The 19,550-nt window shown below is 31.0% G+C and overlaps 1 protein-coding gene and 1 long non-coding RNA gene across 4 annotated transcripts in view; one reads left to right on the top strand and one right to left on the bottom strand.

Annotated features, from left to right (window-relative positions):
- LOC134687627 (ubiquitin carboxyl-terminal hydrolase 16-like) overlaps positions 1-9,877 on the bottom strand; it is a 31,166-nt gene extending 21,289 nt beyond the window's left edge. The window contains exons 1-7 of one of the 2 annotated variants that reach the window (XM_063548070.1): positions 9,740-9,877; positions 5,817-5,949; positions 5,228-5,313; positions 4,135-4,275; positions 3,064-3,167; positions 2,630-2,739; positions 53-171 (exon numbers count right to left, since the gene is read on the bottom strand). In XM_063548070.1, coding sequence (XP_063404140.1) covers positions 53-171; positions 2,630-2,739; positions 3,064-3,167; positions 4,135-4,275; positions 5,228-5,313; positions 5,817-5,925 — 669 coding nt within the window. In that variant the 5' untranslated portion in view covers positions 5,926-5,949; positions 9,740-9,877. Of the gene's footprint in view, positions 1-52; positions 172-2,629; positions 2,740-3,063; positions 3,168-4,134; positions 4,276-5,227; positions 5,314-5,816; positions 5,971-9,739 lie in introns of both variants that reach the window. The other variant, XM_063548069.1, reaches the window with a different exon arrangement.
- A 188-nt stretch (positions 9,878-10,065) lies between these two features.
- LOC134686346 (uncharacterized) lies at positions 10,066-18,605 on the top strand. Of its 2 annotated transcripts, none has more exons than XR_010101594.1 (4): positions 10,066-10,183; positions 15,781-15,919; positions 17,306-17,355; positions 18,336-18,587. It is a non-coding gene; the product is annotated as an uncharacterized LOC134686346 (long non-coding RNA). The 2 variants fall into 2 exon arrangements; XR_010101595.1 differs by having other exon boundaries at positions 10,072-10,164; positions 18,336-18,605.
- Positions 18,606-19,550: the final 945 nt, after the last annotated feature.

The following is a 19,550-nucleotide window of genomic DNA, read 5'->3' on the forward strand; positions in this document are numbered from 1 at the left end:
CTTCAAGGATATTACAGAAAGCTTTGAACAAGTTCCACATCAATTTACTTACCTTCAATTTATGACAAACACCAGGAGTTGGTCCTCTAGGGGTCAAAGGTCTGTTACTGGTTTCTTTAACTTGTTCTACAGTACTGGTCCCTGATGCTCCAAAACTACTGGTTCTTTTAGCTAAAATGAATAACAATACTTCTTAAAATGTTCCAATCTTATGAAGTTGGTATATCTCTGTGTGTGATGTAATATAACTAGACAAATGATTGCTTTGTAGAACATGTATCAGTATTGACTGTTATTTAATTTTCTTATAAAGAAAGTAGAAATAAGATGAAGTGGTAAGAGTGCCAATTCCAATGCGACAAATAAACATGATGACATATAATTCTGATAATAATGCAAAATATGTGCTTAAATTTGCTTCTAAAAGAATATCTTCCTACACTATGTGTGTGTATGTGCATTGAAGAATGACAGTTTGTCCAGAGAACAACTTTGAACACTAGCTTACAAAAAAGAACAGTAAAGTTTCAAACACTATTTTCGATTTATGAGTTTGACTGTTCCTCTGGTATCTTTCGCTCCTCTTTTAAAAAGGTTCATTATATTTTAACGGTTTTTTTTTTAATATTTGACATAGATAACAGATTTTAAAACTTGAATAGGAAAATATCTAGTAATATTGACTGTAAACAAATGATTTACAACTATCAAGAAGAAAACAAACTGATACTGAAATAAACAAGACTTAGCAATTTTCCGAAAAATGCAGTGTTCTCCCCAGGATTTTTGGATAGCACCAGGGTAACGCGTGACGAAATGAATTTTACAGTATTTTGTGTCGCGTTGCTTTGCTTATTTTTTTCTTGTTACTTTTTTTCATTACCTGTTTGCCTTTGTTTTGTTTACTGTGGTACTGTGTTGTAGGACTTTGGGTCAGAAAATTATTAGTAGAAAAAGTAAATCAATAAACAGTTTGTATACTTTAATATCTTTGAAGAATAAATAAAAGAAAGCACAATTAGTCTTTAAGCTAAAATCACTTCTTATATTTTGATCAAGCCATTTTGTCCCAATACTTGCAGTTACACTACACATTCCCCATGTTATATTTCACCATAACAATGAACTTTGAACAAGATTTTGATACAGAACCTTCAGTAAATTATAAACTATTTTCCATAGTTTTAGACAATAATAAAATTGTTATTTATGATCAATACTTACAGATGTGGAGGGTATTTTAAAAGAGTTAAATATTTTCTAGGTTCATCCCTATATATATTTGTGACTGGGAATGTATTAGAGTTGTGACAGTAGGCTTAGTAGACCTGATGTACTCAATGTTCATCACTGAATAAAATATACCTATCTATAATAATATGTCTGTGCTTCAATAATGGTATGATTCTCAAAAATAATTTGCAAAACATTTCTGTTGGTATGTTCTAAGAGTGTTATTATCCTTAATGTAACCTTCTTATATAATTTTGCATTCAATTTGTACTTTATTTTTATTTGCAATGAGAAATTATATGTGAGGATCATTTATTTGTAATTAGCAAAATCAGGGGAAATAACTCCACAATTAATTCCTAAAAGGCAAATTATTTTGACTTGAGACTGGCGTAATAGGGTTCATTAACAAATGTCTGCTTGTCCCTCACAAGTCTGTTTATTAAAATTATGATCTCTTGATTAAAACACAAAAGGATCATGTACATCGATTAAATCCAATCATCAAGGTTGACCCCAACAGGTAAATCCATCACGTGGTGTAAACAATCTACTTGTCAATACTGGATTAAACTGGTTAGTACTGGTCAATTTTGATGTAAAGTTAAAGTGATCTGAAACTTTACCGATTTCAATACGATTTTTTTACCGAAAACTTTAGCACCACGGAGAAAAATTATACATCGCGGCAAGAACGATACCACCGCGGTAGAAAATTATACATCGCAGGCCCGTGGTCCTTTAAGGGCCTGGGGAGAACACTGAAATGTAACAAATAAATTTTGACCAAAAGTTATATGGAAATGAACAAAATTTGTAAGTATTTCTTCTGGTCAGATTTTTTGGTGAAACAAGCATTTTATGAGATAACTGTATAGTATTTTAAGCTCTTAAGGTGGTACCTAACACTACAGGGAGATAACTCTGTAAAGTCAGGTAAACGTTTTAATTACATTGTGTTGTAGAAGGAATATTAAGCTTCTCAAGGATCAAAATTGGGGTTTGTCAAACTGCTATATAACCAGTGTAATTTTTCTGACAAAACAGTTGGTTAAAAATTTTTGAAATATTTATATTTTTGTTAAAGGGTGAAAGTTAATACTTTGACAAAATTTCATGAAAATTAAACGAGCCAAATTAATTTTAGTGAAAGTGTTGGGTACCACCTTAATTCATCAATTAGTGATTTGATGGTTACAAATGAAGTTTACTGGTGACACTTTCTAATGAAACTGACAGAAAATAATGTTAAATCATACATTTAAATCTGTCATATGCCGCCTGAGCTTGCATTTCATTGCATCAGTTGTGGATTGATGCCATGAAAATTGGTGATGTTATCCAGACAAAATAAATGTTACAAACAATGTTGTGTTTGAATGAGGTATATCTGTACCTGAACCAGATTCTATAATTGGTAGACCAGACTGCTTACGAAGGTGGTCTAAACATTCTTGTATTTTCTTATTCTTTTCTACTGGGACAGCATCATCACACTTATAGCACCTAAAGCATTCAAATAATTCATTATATGGCAATTTTTAAAGTTCTTTTATTATTGTAAAACCTGAATTAAATTTAGTTCTTTGAAACCAATCAGACATGAAAATCACATGGACCAAATAAAATATACTTGTATGATAGTATGCTGATATGGTGATTATTTTTACAATAAATTTCTTTAAAGTTGTCTACATTTACCAAAATTTGTATGAGACTTTTTAACTTTATCCCGCTTTGTGTACAAAAACAGAAAACAATATTGATAACATATTTTTCCATCATGAAGAATGTATAAACAGAGGAAATGATTTTATCTAAATATTATACCATGTTGACCATGTTGAAGTATTGATCACTATACAGTGGCTACTGGATCTTGGTGTTTCATAATGCTTTAGCGCATGCTTCTCATGGGAGTTCCTGTCACAGCCCTGAAAAGAAGAAATGACTTCAATTTTAAAAATTCTGATCAAAATATATTTGTCAACGCCTTTGAAAGACCCTTGACCTTATGCTCGAGGTGAACACTTTACCAAGATTTTCAGTCTTGATTGACTTGAATCTCAATTCATATTCATTATTTATTCAAACTTGATCAACTTTCTATAAGGTATTGTCTGTGAACATCCTCCATATAATCACTGCAAGTTCGTTATATATGAATGGTCAGAGACCACAATTATTTTGTAGTGCATTTCTTTGACAATAAATCAAAATTTAAAAAATCCCACCTGCGCTTTCTCAATAATATTTTTACAGTGTGTTGTACTACTTTTGGGACAAATTATATCAAAATTATGGAAAACTTTATCAACTCAAACTCAAAATATGGACAATTTTATGTTAAGGGGGTCTTGAAATCTTCTTACAGCTTCCAAAGTGCTAATTTTTAACCTTTTTTAGCTGGACCAAATCACTTCTTTGCTTTAAAATTCACCAATTTTTTTTTACAGTGTCATTTCACCCCTTCTTGCTATCATAGGCATAAAATACAGAGAAATAAATTTGGAAGGGATATAAAAAAATATTGGCAAGTAACACACTATCCACACAAGGGACTATATATATTCTTGAACAACGAAAATCAAGGGATGGAAATAGTGGTCTTGGACCTAATTCATGTCTGTATGTCTATTCATCTAAATTAAAACTCATTACTGTGGATTAGTTTATTTTTGTGGGTACCAATTTTTGTGGATTGATAAAAAAATGCATTTTTGTTGATATTAAAATTTTGTGGTTTTGCCAAGCAATGCATACAAAGCCTTTAAAAATTATTATATAACTAATTTTATTGGTTCAACATTTGGAATCATGGTTCACCTGTACCATCGAAACCCACAAAAATTGGTATCCAACAAATAATAATGAATCCACATTATATAATATTAATCATACCTGGTGTCCACAATGTAAACACACCCACATTGTGGGTTCCATCTCTGATAGCAGACTATCTTCTGTTGTCATGGCACTGGCAGCCATACCATCACATGACTTATCCCCACGTTTGCTACTGGTGGAGTCTTTATTACATGACTGCAAGCAAAAACAAACCAATGAAATTTAAATCTTAAAAATGCATTTTTTGACACTTATAGAGTGAAGAAAATAAATTTTAACCCATGCTTATTGAAAGTTCTCTGCATGTTGAGATTTTCTATTGACAGTATAACTACACATAGTAGTGCACATTTATTGATAGACTCGTAAAATATTGTTTATTTTGGTATTGCATGCTCATATTAATATTGTATGGTAAATTATTGTCATTCGCAGCGGACTTCATAAGTAAGGCTTACTTGTGTCCAATCAATTTTACTTTGAGTAAATAAAATATGTTTAAACTAAACAGTGCACATTAACAAAAACAATCTAGTTTTACGATAATTCGTAAATGCATATTTAGGATCGCCTATTTTTTAATTTTTTAATGCATTTGTAGGACCACCTCCAGATGCTGGAGTTTCTGACTGCCTTGAAGACCCATTGTTGGCCTTCGGCTGTTGTCTGCTCTTTGGTCATGTTGTTGTCTCTTTGACACACCCATTTCCATTCTTAATTTTGTATAACTTGGTAGTCTCAAGGGATCTAGGACGCACAATAATATGAAATATGAGAGATATAGATTTGTAGGTAAATGTATATACACCAATGAAAGAACAACCCAAATACACAATTAATCTACTGGTCATCATGAAGTTTTAAATATAAATAGACAGGTGTCTATGAGTTGATTATAGCGAAGAAAAATGTAAAGAATCACTTGTATTTACTATTTTTTACCATAATGATTAAATTGAGAATTGTTAAATAAATTCCTGAACTGCTTTGTAATGCAAAATTGGTCACTTTTTTAAAGGCCCTCTAAGTATTTTTCACCATTTTTTTTTGCAGCTGCATGCATATGTTAAGCAACAATTAATAAACAATGGTTTCCAACTTTGTATTTAACAAATATGTGTCAGTCTTCTTCTAGAGATCTACTTACTAAACATTCTCCAAAGGTCTGTTTACCTAATCCCTTCTTCATCTGAGCAAAATTAACAGACATGTTCACATGGTTACATGTTGGTACTGAAAAAATAAATCTTCATGAAAATATTGTAGTAGTGATGCAAAATGTACAATTTCCTTGTATTTTAACTTTTTTCTACAAGTTTATAATGACCAAAGGGTAGTATTAAGATTTGCATCAGTCATGTATTAGTTGGAGAATATAGAGAATGTTGTGCAACGGTTCTAAATTCTAGTTTGATAAGAATAACAACTTTTATTCATACTGTTTAGTTTAGATTAAAGTTTCTCTTATTGTCACTCCATGTTTTGTTGTCTTGTTTCTCCATTTTTCAGTAATTATGTAGACCAAAACAAAAACAAGAAACAGCTTTTACACATCAATCCACCTTTCTTGGAACAGGAAAGGGGAAAAAATATTTCTAAATACAGCCTTGTACAATTCACTTGAACTCATTTCATAGGTCTGTTTTTTTTTTTTATTTTAAGCAAACAGTTGCAGTGGTTTTATTTTTGAAGATTTTGCTTATCAAAAGTAAGGGTCATTATGACCATATACCAACCTGATCCATCGTCTGATGAGTCAGACGCCTCTTTTGTCTTGCGTATCTTATGCTTTTTATTCTTTCCCATGCTGTAGGTTGGTGTAGTTTCTGTAGCCTGTACTCTCATTCCTTAGGTGGAAAGTATCTTTTACTGTAAAATTAATCAGCAATTCTAAAATGATAAAATCTACAATGAGAATTGTAAAAAAAAACATGTGGCTTCAAGTCTTTCTTGTTATTAGAAGAAGAAAATAAGCTTACAATAATAAGAGGCAAGTATTACCTGTGAAATAGGATGTAATATGAATTATTTTTCAAACAAATTTTAACTTTAAAATCTGTTAACCAGATGCTCCGCAGGGCGTAGCTTTATACGACCGCAGAGGTTGAACCCTGAACGGTTGGGGCAAGTATGGACACAACATTCAAGCTGGATTCCGCTCTAAATTTGGATTGTGATTAAATAGTTGACACAGCATAGGTTTCTGACACAGAATGAATGTATTCAAATGAACTTAAAATTTTTGTTTTCTCTTAGAGCAATTCACTATGCTGTTGAATATTAATCCTCTCAAAAAAATGTTTGAAGAAATTTTCTTTTTATTTATGAAATTTCAATTGAGAAAAATTGAACCCAATTTTTTTCATCACATCCCCCTTTCCCTTATTCCAAAACTAATTTCAATTAAAATATTCTAATGGAGTTTGCAACAATTACTACTCATTTAAATACATCATAAAATATTAAGATGTAAAAAAACTGCTTGTTATCACTGAATGGTAAAGATTACTTAAATTTATCAGTTGGTAGTAAAAAGTGAATATACATTGTATATTGTATATAACAAAGATTTAAGTTGATTCTGGACAAAGAAAGATAACTCCAATTAAAAAAAATTCTTGCAGATATTTCTTGCTTACTATACTGGACAAAGAAAGATAACTCTTAATTAAAAAAAAATTTGCTATTTCACAATATTGTGAAATTAGATATTTCTTGCCATTGCACAATACTGTGAAAAGACTTGCTATTGCACAATACTTAATATAATAATTTTAGATCCTGATTTGGACCAACTTGAAAACTGGGCCCATAATCAAAAATCTAAGTACATGTTTAGATTCAGCATATCAAAGAGGCCCAAGAATTTAATTTTTGTTAAAATCAAACTTAGTTTAATTTTGGACCCTTTGCACTTTAATTTAGACCAATTTTAAAACTGGACCAAAAATTAAGAATCTACATACACAGTTAGATTTGGCATATCAAAGAACCCCAGTTATTCAATTTTTGATGAAATCAAACAATGTTTAATTTTGGACCTGGATTTGGGCCAACTTGAAAACTGGGCCAATAATCAAAAATCTAAGTACATTTTTAGATTCAGCATATCAAAGAACCCCAAGGTTTCAATTTTTGTTAAAATCAAAATAAGTTTAATTTGGGACCCTTTGGACCTTAATGTAGACCAATTTGAAAACGGGACCAAAAATTAAGAATCTACATACACAGTTAGATTCGGCATATTAAAGAACCCCAATTATTCAATTTTGATGAAATCAAACAAAGTTTAATTTTGGACCCTTTGGGCCCCTTTTTCCTTAACTGTTGGGACCAAAACTTCCAAAATCAATACCAACCTTCCTTTTATAGTCATAAACCTTGTGATTAAATTTCATTGATTTCTATTTACTTTAACTAAAGTTATTGTGCGAAAACCAAGAATAATGCTTATTTGGGCCCTTTTTTGGCCCCTAATTCCTAAACTGTTCAAACCAAAACTCCCAAAATCAATCCCAACCTTTCTTTTGAGGTCATAAACCTTGTGTCAAAATTTCATTGATTTCTATTAACTTAAACTAAAGTTATAGTGCGAAAACCAAGAAAATGCTTATTTGGGCCCTTTTTGGCCCCTTATTCCTAAAATGTTGGGACCAAAACTCCCAAAATCAATACCAGTCTTCCTTTCATGGTCATAAACCTTGTGTTAAAATTTCATAGATTTCTATTCACTTTTACTAAAGTTAGAGTGCGAAAACTAAAAGTATTCGGACGACGACGACGACGACGACGACGACGACGACGACGACGACGACGACGACGACGACGACGACGACGACGACGACGACGACGACGCCAACGTGATAGCAATATACGACGAAAATTTTTTCAAAATTTGCGGTCGTATAAAAAAGAAATGGAAATACTGTCACGGTTAAAATATGTTTGAACTAAAAAAAAAATTCATACTGACTTCGTCCCCTACCACAAGTAATGCCTGCCTCTTATTATTGAAAACTTATTTTCTTCTTTTATAACAAGAAAGACTTGAGTGCCAGAGACAGAGTGTGGAATATCACAGACACATACTTTTAAATTAATGGGAAACTTGCATAAATTTTGGTCCAGTTACATTTTTATGAAGTTATAAAAAATATGTGATTTAAGAATTATTTTGGGATCTCCTGTAGTTGGTGATCGCAATACTGGTATACCAGTATTGTCCACAATACTGGTATAAAAATTTTGTACCAGTATTGTTTTCCAGTATTGTACCAGTATTGTGTTTTTTTTTAAATAAACAATATAGGTAATTAATCTCTTATTGAAGGTGTCACCTATATGCATATTGAAATTAACATATGACATGACAATTTAATTAGGAATGATTGTGTTTAACTGATGATGACATCAAATAGAGTTTAAATCTTCGGATGTTTTTTTTTCTTAACCATTCTGTCTCAGCATTTTAACAAACTCTGTACTTTCTTCTATGTTTTTCTTTCAGCTCTCTCTTTCCAAGATTCATGTACATGTAGTATATTTTAGAGAATTTTATGTTGACATTAATGCTGTTATAGCTTCTGTATCATCAGCATTGGTATTGTCTATTTCTTCTTCAGATGTTATTTCTGCAACCCCTCCCCCTTCCTATATTGGTATTTAGGTATTCATGAATAGTCTCTAGGGACTTTCCCTTACATGCCTTATCCTTACTAGATTACAAGCTATTTCAGATATGTACAGCTCTCTTACTGTCAGAATGCTGGTCTAGTATATTAGTATTTGTACCAGTAGATATACATTGTACTTGTATATCTGCTACTAATTTTATTTCCATAGTTCTGAATCAACTGCTTCAACCCTTAACATTCATGTAGACAAACTAGTTTTAAAATTTGTTTATAACCAGGTTTCCCTTTAAAGCAACTTTTTATAATTAATGAATAATATTGATATCTTTTGTTGTGAAAGATTTATAAGAAAATAAAGACAAACAAATGCATATGATTTAAGATCATTTTAGTGCACAAAAATGTATATATGTAATAAAATATCTGTTTTAAAAAATATGTGATGGCATACATGTAAATTCAGGTGTTAAGAGTCTAATAATTTGCTTGAATTTATTAAATAATTTTTTTATCTATTTTGAATAAAATATAGAAATATAGAAATATGATAAAATTATTAGCAATTGTTTAAATGATAATGATGATACCAGTTAATTTCAATAACCCTATGTTTATTTGTATAGTAATGACTTTTAACTGGTTGTTAATTGATTTCACAATTATCATCTATAATCTTTTTGAGTTCATTAAATCTCCCTTTGATCTTCAATATAGTCTAGTCAACAATACAACTACAATACTGGTATATCAGTAATGTACCCGTATTGCTGTTTTTTTTTTATAAAAAGTTACAATACTGGTACAAAATTTTTATACCAGTATTGTGGACAATACTGGTATAATAGTATTGCGATCACCAACTACAGGAGATCCTTATTTTGTTTCGTACATGCTTCTGCCTTCTATCACATTCATGACGTTCTGCAAGCAGCAACTCCAAAAAAATGAAACAGTCTTGTGACTTTGTTTACTTTTTATTTCTACTGGTTTACATAGATTTTTCAATTAAATATATAAAATTTTACCAATATAACAGCTGAGTAAAATAGCAGGTCTATAGAAATAGATCAAGGACATATAATGACAAATGGTCAAGCCATGTCATTGGGTTTCCGAAGTCTGTTTCTTTCTCATCGTGACTTCCAGAAAATGGCGAAGTTAAAGTTACACTTCCGGTTGTAGGAAATTTTGGCACACTTTCTTGAGGTATATAATATACAAGGTTATAGATATTGTAACCCGGACTATAACCTCGTATTTATGCGCATGCGCGACCGGAACTGGGCGGATCCGGTAATTTCTACTTTCACTTTTTGAAAAAAATCTCCTATGTGGAGATAGATTTGTACGCTTTTATTTTACATTTATCTGCGAAAGAAAATACACGTCGTGCTCAGTTGTTGAAGTGGCTCTCTTCCCAGTCCTTCAGAGCACACAAAACGTCTAAAACGTAAAAAAACATGTGAAAGGTTTGCAAAATAATGCATTGTAGCAATGAAAACATACATGATCAACTCTAAATGCAAAATAACATTTAAAACTAGGAAAGGAGGCTACCCCCCCTCCCCCCCTCCCCCCCCTTCTTTTCCTTTTCCAACTACAAAATGTGATTTGGTTCAAAAGAGTCCGACAATAAATTCTTTTCATGTGTATTTATCATGTCAGTGTTCATAGGAGGTGACCAAATGATTTCTTGCGGCGTCAAGAAAGTCTTAAAAATATTGTTATGGGTCGTGCATGTATGAGGGGGGATAGGGCCTTTATCAGGACTCCAGGATCTGGTGTTTTTAGGCTCAGGGTTTTGGGATCTGTTAGAGATACAGGCATTCTTTTTTGAATTACTGGATGTCAGAATTTAATTTATTTAAATTCGGGATTTCATGTTTAAGGGATCAGGACCCCTGGTCATGTATGAGGGTGATACTTGTAAACCCTGGGAAATCGGGAAATCACAAATAACCGTTAAAAAAATTGGCGAATGAGGTTTATAACAGTAATTTTTGGTGCATGACTATAAAAAAATACACATTCCTTTAGGTGATATCAAAATCAATTAATTTTGACACTGTCAAGAGCGGATAAATATCATATTGCAAAAGATTATGTGGTGAAATCTGTTTCTCTGTCTTCATGTCGTCACAATGGGAATTTTAGATAATAGCCTGAAAATTTGACATCATAATCAAATATTGACCAATGAACAACTAAGATCAAACTAACCACACCAAGATTAAATGAAAATAATCATCAGGTCGGGAATGCCATACAACGAGTTAAAAAAATCTTCATAATAAAAAAAATATTTATTTTTTATCACCAATGTAAACATATATCACCATTGTATATATATATCACCATTGCAAACATCTATCACCAGTGTATATATCTATTATCCTACTGTTTTTAAATATATCACCAATATAAATATCTATCACCTCACTTTATTTATCACTACACTATATATTACCAATATATTAAAATCTCCAAACTGAATATATCTAACACCACTCTGTATATTTATCAACACTCTATAAATCTATCAACACACTATATAATAATCCCCATTCTGTATTAATCACCACTTTGTACAACACTGTATATCTCTATCACCATGCTATATATTTATCACCATTCTGTATTAATCACCACTTTGTACAACACTATATATCTATCACTATGCTAAATCTATCAACATATGTTTATATCTAAAACTGCTGTATATATTTATCACCATTCTGTATTTATCACCACTCTGTAAAAGGCTGTATATATATTATGTCACCATACTTTATATATCTGTCACCAGACTTAATATTTCTGTCAATACACTTAACATATCCATCACCACACTTTATATATCAATCACCTGGCTATATATATCTGTCACTTGATCACTCTATATATCAATCACCTCACTATATATATATGTCACCATACTTTATATATAACTCACCACACTTAATATATATGTCACCTCACTATATATATCTGTCACCATACTTTATATATCTGTCACCATACTTGATATATCTGTCATTACACTTAACATATCCATCACCACACTTTATATATCCATCACCTCACTATATATATCTATCACCTCACTTTATATATCTATCACTACTCTTTATATATCTGTCACCAGACTATATATCTATCCCCATACTTTATATATTCGTCACCTCACTATATATCTGTCACCATACTTTATATATCTGTCACCATACTTTATATATCTGTCATCATACTTTATATATCTGTCACCAGACTTTATATATCTGTCACCATACTTTATATATATGTCACCAGACTTTATTTATCTGTCACCATACTTTATATATCTGTCACCATACTTTATATATCTGTCACCATACTTTATATATATCTGTCACCACACTTTATATATCTGTCACCACACTTTATATATCTGTCATCATACTTTATATATCTGTCATTACAATTAACATATCCATTATCACACTTTATATATCCATCACCTCACTATATATATCTATCACCTCACTTTATATATCTATCGCTATACTTTATATATCTATCACTATACTTTATATATCTGTCACCAGACTTTATATATCTATACCCACACTTTATATATCCATCACCTCACTATATATCTGTCACCATACTTTATATATCTGTCACCATACTTTATATATCTGTCACCAGACTTTATATTTCTGTCATTATTAAACCGCAATTTTTATATGTGTGCATGTCAAACAAATTTTGTTGTATAAGGGTCTAAAAACAGCACAAACAACATTTTCCAAAATACCAAAAAAGTGAAAAAGTATATTTAAACAAAACGCATTTGACTAACAGGTCGAACAAATGATGTTCTTTAACCCTGCTGACTGCCATTGGCTATTGTCAAGTAAAATTGATCACAAGATGTAACAAAATGGATCTTAATATAAATTTAATACTAACCAGAAAAAAGTTTTGTTAACTTGTGCCCAAGATGTTGTGCCACAAACATATGGTGTCAATATTTCTTTAGTACACCAGATCCGGATTTTGACAATAAATGTCTCTTCAGTGATGTTGGGGATCGAAACGGTATTTGGAAGGCCATATCAACAGTACCCTCATTTTTAGAAAAAGTACCCTCATTTTTTTAATAACTCTTGAATTTTAAGAGTCAATATAGGATGAACAGATCATATAAACCGGAGGGAAAATATGATACATGCCCAAACAAAAAATATAAACGAGTCTAAATTGAAAGCTATGTTCAAACCTATGATTGCGTTGGATAAAAACCACAATTTTTATAGGTGTGCATGTCAAACAAATTTCGTTTTAGAAGGGTCTAAAAACAGCACAAACAACATTTTCCAAAAGACCAAAAAAGTGAAAAAGTATATTTAAACAAAATGTATTTAACTAACAGGTCGAACAACTGATGTTCTTTAACCCTGCTGACTGCCATTTGGCGATTGCCAAATAAAATTGATCACATGATGTAACAAAATGGATCTTAATATAAATTTAATACTAAACAGAAAAAAGTTTTGTTAACTTGTGGCCAAGATGTTGTGCCACAAACATATGGTGTCAATATTTCTTTAGTACACCAGATCCGGATTTCGACAATAAATGTCTCTTCAGTGATGTTAGGTTTCAAAACGGTACTTGGAAGGCCTTATCAACAGTACCCTCATTTTTAGAAAAAGTACCCTCATTTTTTTAATTTTAAGAGTCAATATAGGATGAACTGATCATATAAACCAGAAGGAAAATCACTATATATATCAATCACCACACTTTATATGTCTGTCACTAGTCTTTATATATCTGTCACTACACTTTACATGTCCATCACCACACTTTATATATCGATCACCTCACTATATTTATCTATCACCTCACTTTATATATCTGTCACCGTACTTTATATATCTGTCATTACACTTTATGTATCCATCACCTCACTATATATATATCTGTCACCATACTTTATATATCTGTCCCTATACTTTATATATCTGTCACCATACTTAACATATCTTTCACCAGACTTAATATTTCTATCAATACACTTAACATATCCATCACCACACTTTATATATCAATCACCTCACTATATATATATATCTATCACCTGATCACTTTATAAATCAATCATCTCACTATATATATCTGTCACCATACTTCATATATATGTCACCACACTTTATATATCAATCACCTCTCTATATATATATCTGTCACTATACTTAACAAATCTGTCATTACACTTAACATATCCATCACCACACTTTATACATCCATCACCTCACTATATATATCTATCACCTCACTTTATATATCTATCACTACTCTTTATATATCTGTCACAAGACTATAAATCTATCCCCACACTTTATATATCCATCACCTCACTATATATTTGTCACCATACTTTATATATCCATCACCTCACTATATATATCTGTCACCATACTTTATATATCTGTCACCAGACTTTATATTTTTGTCAATACACTTAACATATCCATCACCACACTTTATATATCAATAACCTCACTATATATATCCATCTTCACACTTTATATGTCTGTCAACAGACTTAATATATCTGTCACCACACTTAACATGTCCATCACCACACTTTATATGTCTGTCACCAGACTTAATATATCAATCACCTCACTATATATATATCTGTCACCAGACTTTATATATCAATCACCTCACTATATATATATCTGTCACCAGACTTTATATTTCCATCACCTTACTATATATATATCTGTCACCAGACTTTATATATCAATCACCTCACTATATAAATCTGTCACCACACTTAACATATTCATCATCAGACTTTTTATATCTGTCACCATACTTTATATAACTGTCACCAGACTTTTTATATCTATCACCACACCTTATATATCTGTCACCAGACTTTATATATCTGTCACCACACCTTATATAACCATCCCAAGACATTATATTTCCATCACGTTACTATATATATATCTATCACCTCACTTTATATATCTATCACTACACTTTATATATCTGTCACCAGACTTTAAATATCTATCCCTACATTTAAAATATCTGTCACCACACTTTATATATCTGTCACCACACTTTATATATCTGTGACCACACCTTATATATCTGTCACCAGACTAAACATATCTATCACCACACTTTATTTATCTGTCACCACACTTTATATATCTGTCACCACCACACCTTATATATCTGTCACCAGACTTTATGTATCTATCACCACACCTTATTTATCTGTCACCACACTTTATTTATCTATCACCACACTTTTTTATATCTATCACCAAACCTTATATATATGTCACCATACTTTATATATATGTCACCCCACTTTATATATCTGTCTCCACACTTTATATAAATTTTTCACCTCACTTTTTATATCTGTCACCACACATTATATATACATCACCACACCTTATACACATTACCACACCTTATATATCTATCACCTCACTTTATATATCTTTCACCTTAATTTATATATCTATTTCCTTATTTTATATATATATATATGACATCCCTGAAAATATTTTCTTGACCTCACAGTTGATAATTTTTCACCATATTTTATATATGTATCCCCTCCAAATATATATGTCACCACACAGTATGTATATATATATATATATCATCCTTTGGTTTATATATCATCACACTGTATATATCTTTATACTATTCAGTGGATCCTTTACCTCACTGTATATACACATAACCCCACTATAACCACACTTATCACCTATCTATATCTATATCTATATATCACCATCATATCATATTTATAGTAATACAATGATTATATCTATCATCATTCTTTATCTTTTTTTCACAAGACTGTATACTATAACTTGTTGTATCTTCTATAAGTCAGAGAAATGTACTGGTCATTGTATAATTTACAGTGGAAGGAGATATGCAGATATGCAATGTCCACTGAAATATGTTTGTATAAGCTTGCATACTTATCATGTAGCAATTATCAAATTGATTATCTATATTTGTGTTCTTCTTACAGAAATACCAAACAACATTTTGCAGGGATTTAGAGGTCATTGGTGAAAAAGGAAGAAAGGACATGGGTACATCTAATTTTAAATGAAATAACAAGAATAGTTAAATAATTTACAACCAAGCAGCACTCAGCAATAGTGATGGTAAAGTATTTTTATAAAATTATACTCAAAAAAAGATAGATACAGTGTGGTGGTTTATACATTCCTCCATTGCTACAATCGCTGCATTCATCACCACACTCTCCATATATATCCCAACAGTCTCAATAGGTACCCCAATACTATGACCATCTATCACTACAGTCTCAATAGCTACCCCCATACTATGATTATCTATCACTACAGTCTCAATAGCTATACCCATACTATGATTATCTATCACTACAGTCTCAATAGCTATTCCCATTTTATGATTATATATCACTACAGTCTCAATATCTATCCTCATACCATGATTATCTATCACTACAGTCTCAATAGCTATCCCCATACTATGATTATCTATCACTACACTCTCAATAGCTATTCCCATACTATGATTATATATCACTACAGTCTCAATATCTATCCTCATACCATGATTATCTATCACTACAGTCTCAATAGCTATCCCCATACTATGATTATCTATCACTACACTCTCCATTCCGATGCCAACAGTCATTATGTATATATCATAATAGTCTCTATGTATATATCAGGATAATACAAAAGCTTCCCCTTTACTTTATTTATCAATCACCTCACTTTATATATCAATCACCACACTCTCTATATATATCCCCATACTCTCTATATCTCCCCCAAAAGTCTCTCTGTATATCTCCTCATAATAAACACCTTAGATTACCTTACTTTATTTATCAATCACCTCACTTTATGTATCAATCACCACACTCTATATATATATCCCCAACTCTCTATATCTGCCTCAAAAGTCTCTCTGTATATATCTCCACACAATAAACAACTATCACCTTACTTTATTTATCAATCACCTCACTTTATATATCAATCACCACACACTCTCTATATATATTCCCATACTTTCGATATCTATCCCCACAGTTTCTATGTTTATGACCACATTATAAACACCTATCACCTTACTTTATTTATCAATCACCTCACTACATATATCAATCACCACATACTCTCTATATATATATCTCCATTCTCTCTATATTTACCCAAAATTCTCTATGTATATCTCCACACAATTTACCATATCACCTTACTGGAAATACCAATAACCTCACTTTGTAAATCAATTGCTCATTTCATATGTATCACCTCACTCAGAATATCTCAGTTCACTGTTAATATTTTCACCTCAATTTATACATTATGTCTTTCACACCACTGGGTATATCTCTCAAAGCCCTATTTATTCCAACTTGAAAGTGGATATGAGTATGATAATAATCCATGTTTCTGTACAGAAATCTGTTTATGTTAATTTAGATTTTAAACTTAAAATGACTCAATGTGACACCTATCATTGTTATTATTATTTTTTTTCTTCAGAAAAGTGAAACAAGATTTTTGATAGATAGAAAATAGGAGAAAAGGAAAAGGTAATCTTCATTGAAATTTAAAGTATTATACATATGTATGTTAAGAGTTAATTAGCAAAGTATTATACATATGTATGTAAAGAGTTAAGTAGCAAAGTATTATACATATGTATGTAAAGAGTTTATGAGCAATTAAACAATCCTGGTTGAAATGAAATAGTTTAAAAGAAATGTTTTTTAAAGTATAATCTCTCCAACATGTCATGCAATATTTTATGTAAATATCATGTCAGGTATCTTTTCAATAAAAGTAGCAAATATGATATACTAACTGTGGGTCAATGATTGTGACATTCAAAATGAGTAAACCTTAAAAATATATTGTTTCAGTGTTATTGCACTTGTAGCATTGTCTACAGTATACATCTTCTGGCACAAACATAATGTATAAACCACCACATATTATGTATCTACTGCCACACATTACATAATTATGGCCACATATAATATATCTACCGCCACACATAATCAATCAACACACTGTGTACATCTATCACCACATTATGTTTGTCTATCACCACACTATTATTTATCACCACACTATTGTCTATCACCACACTATGTTTGTCTATCACCACACTATGTTTGTCTATCACCACACTATGTTTGTCTATCACCACACTATCTTTGTCTATCACCACACTACGTTTGTCTATCACCACACTATGTTTGTCTCTCACCACTCTATGGTTGTCTATCACCACACTTTATATTTTAATCATCACAGTTGTAAAGCAAAGAAAAGTAATTACCCAAGAAAAAAATGATTTGAACTTTTCATTTAAATGATTGGTCTCACAAATGAATTGTATTTCTATAAGTTTTACATTTTGATATTGTCTTCGGATTCTGCCATTGCAAGGATAAAACACTCCTATTTGTCCTTAGATGGAAAACAAATAACAACTGTTTAGGGCTTTTAAATTTTGTATTGTTTTGAATAATTATTTATTCAACTGAACCATATTGTTATGTTTTAGGTTAAACAAGATTTAGTGCCTGCCACACAATTAAGAAAGAATGAGAGGCAAGAATGTTTACAGAACAGAGGAGATTATTTGTACTGCACTTAGATTTGTGTTTTAGTTATATTCAATTAGTATTAAAGAGTTATGTACAATAAATCATGTTATATTATGTTCTTTTAAAAATACTTTATGTCAATTCTCCTTCTCATGCTTGGGGTTCTTTGGTAACATGGGATACTCTTAGTAAAGTGACAAATGCATATCTTTTTTAACCTTTTTCTAACATGTGTATCTGTAACAACTAGTAAATTCAGAAGCAGTTTTAATATACCTTTATACTTGATAACCCCTAGGAAAGTTAGTGTTTAGAATTCATTTTATAGGGGAGTCATATTCAGTGCCAAACAATTATTATTGAAGGAGCTATTCCACTTGGAAATATAAATTATACGAAAAATTGCATGGAAAGCCTTTTCAAATCCACATCATTCATAGGATTGCTACGAAATTTATATTGAAGGTTTATCTTAGCAAGTATTAGGGTTAGATCGAAATTCATTTCAAATCCACTATTTCACCATGAGTAATGTCACTTGGAAATAATTTTTTTTATAGGAAATTGCCTTATACATGTTTTATATCAAATGCACTTTTGGCAATTATAGAATGATTTTACATCAGACTAAACTGGATTGATTTTAACCTACTCACTTTCTGAATGTGTTGTCTACACTAATGACATGGTTGGTTTTCTCCTTTTGAACTACATTATACAATATGGTGTGTGTTTTGCCATTGTTGAAAGTCTCCATTGGATAGTTATCTTCTTGATAATCATACCACATTTCAAATTTTTAAGTCTTTTAAGCATGTGTGAAACAATGATTAATTGAAAGATTACTTCAAGATTTTCTTCATGTATTAGAATAACACATGATATGGGTATTCTTCCATGGCACAAAATAAGAACATGCAGAGCAAAAAGAATATGCTTGATTTGTATGAAGTAAAATGAAAAATTACAGAGCTCCTAGGAAAAGCAGAAATGGAACGTCCCTGATCAAAGGCAAAATCAAAAGCTCAAACACATCAAACAGAATGCATAAAAGGTGAAATAAATAAATACTGAACTCCGAAGAAAATTCAAAAAGGAAAGCAATCAAATGGCAAAATCAAATGATGAAATACATCAAATGAATAAACAACAACGGTTATATTCCTGATTTC

Source organism: Mytilus trossulus, chromosome 10 (genome assembly GCF_036588685.1).
Source record: "Mytilus trossulus isolate FHL-02 chromosome 10, PNRI_Mtr1.1.1.hap1, whole genome shotgun sequence".
NCBI classification, from domain to species: Eukaryota; Metazoa; Mollusca; class Bivalvia; order Mytilida; family Mytilidae; genus Mytilus; species Mytilus trossulus.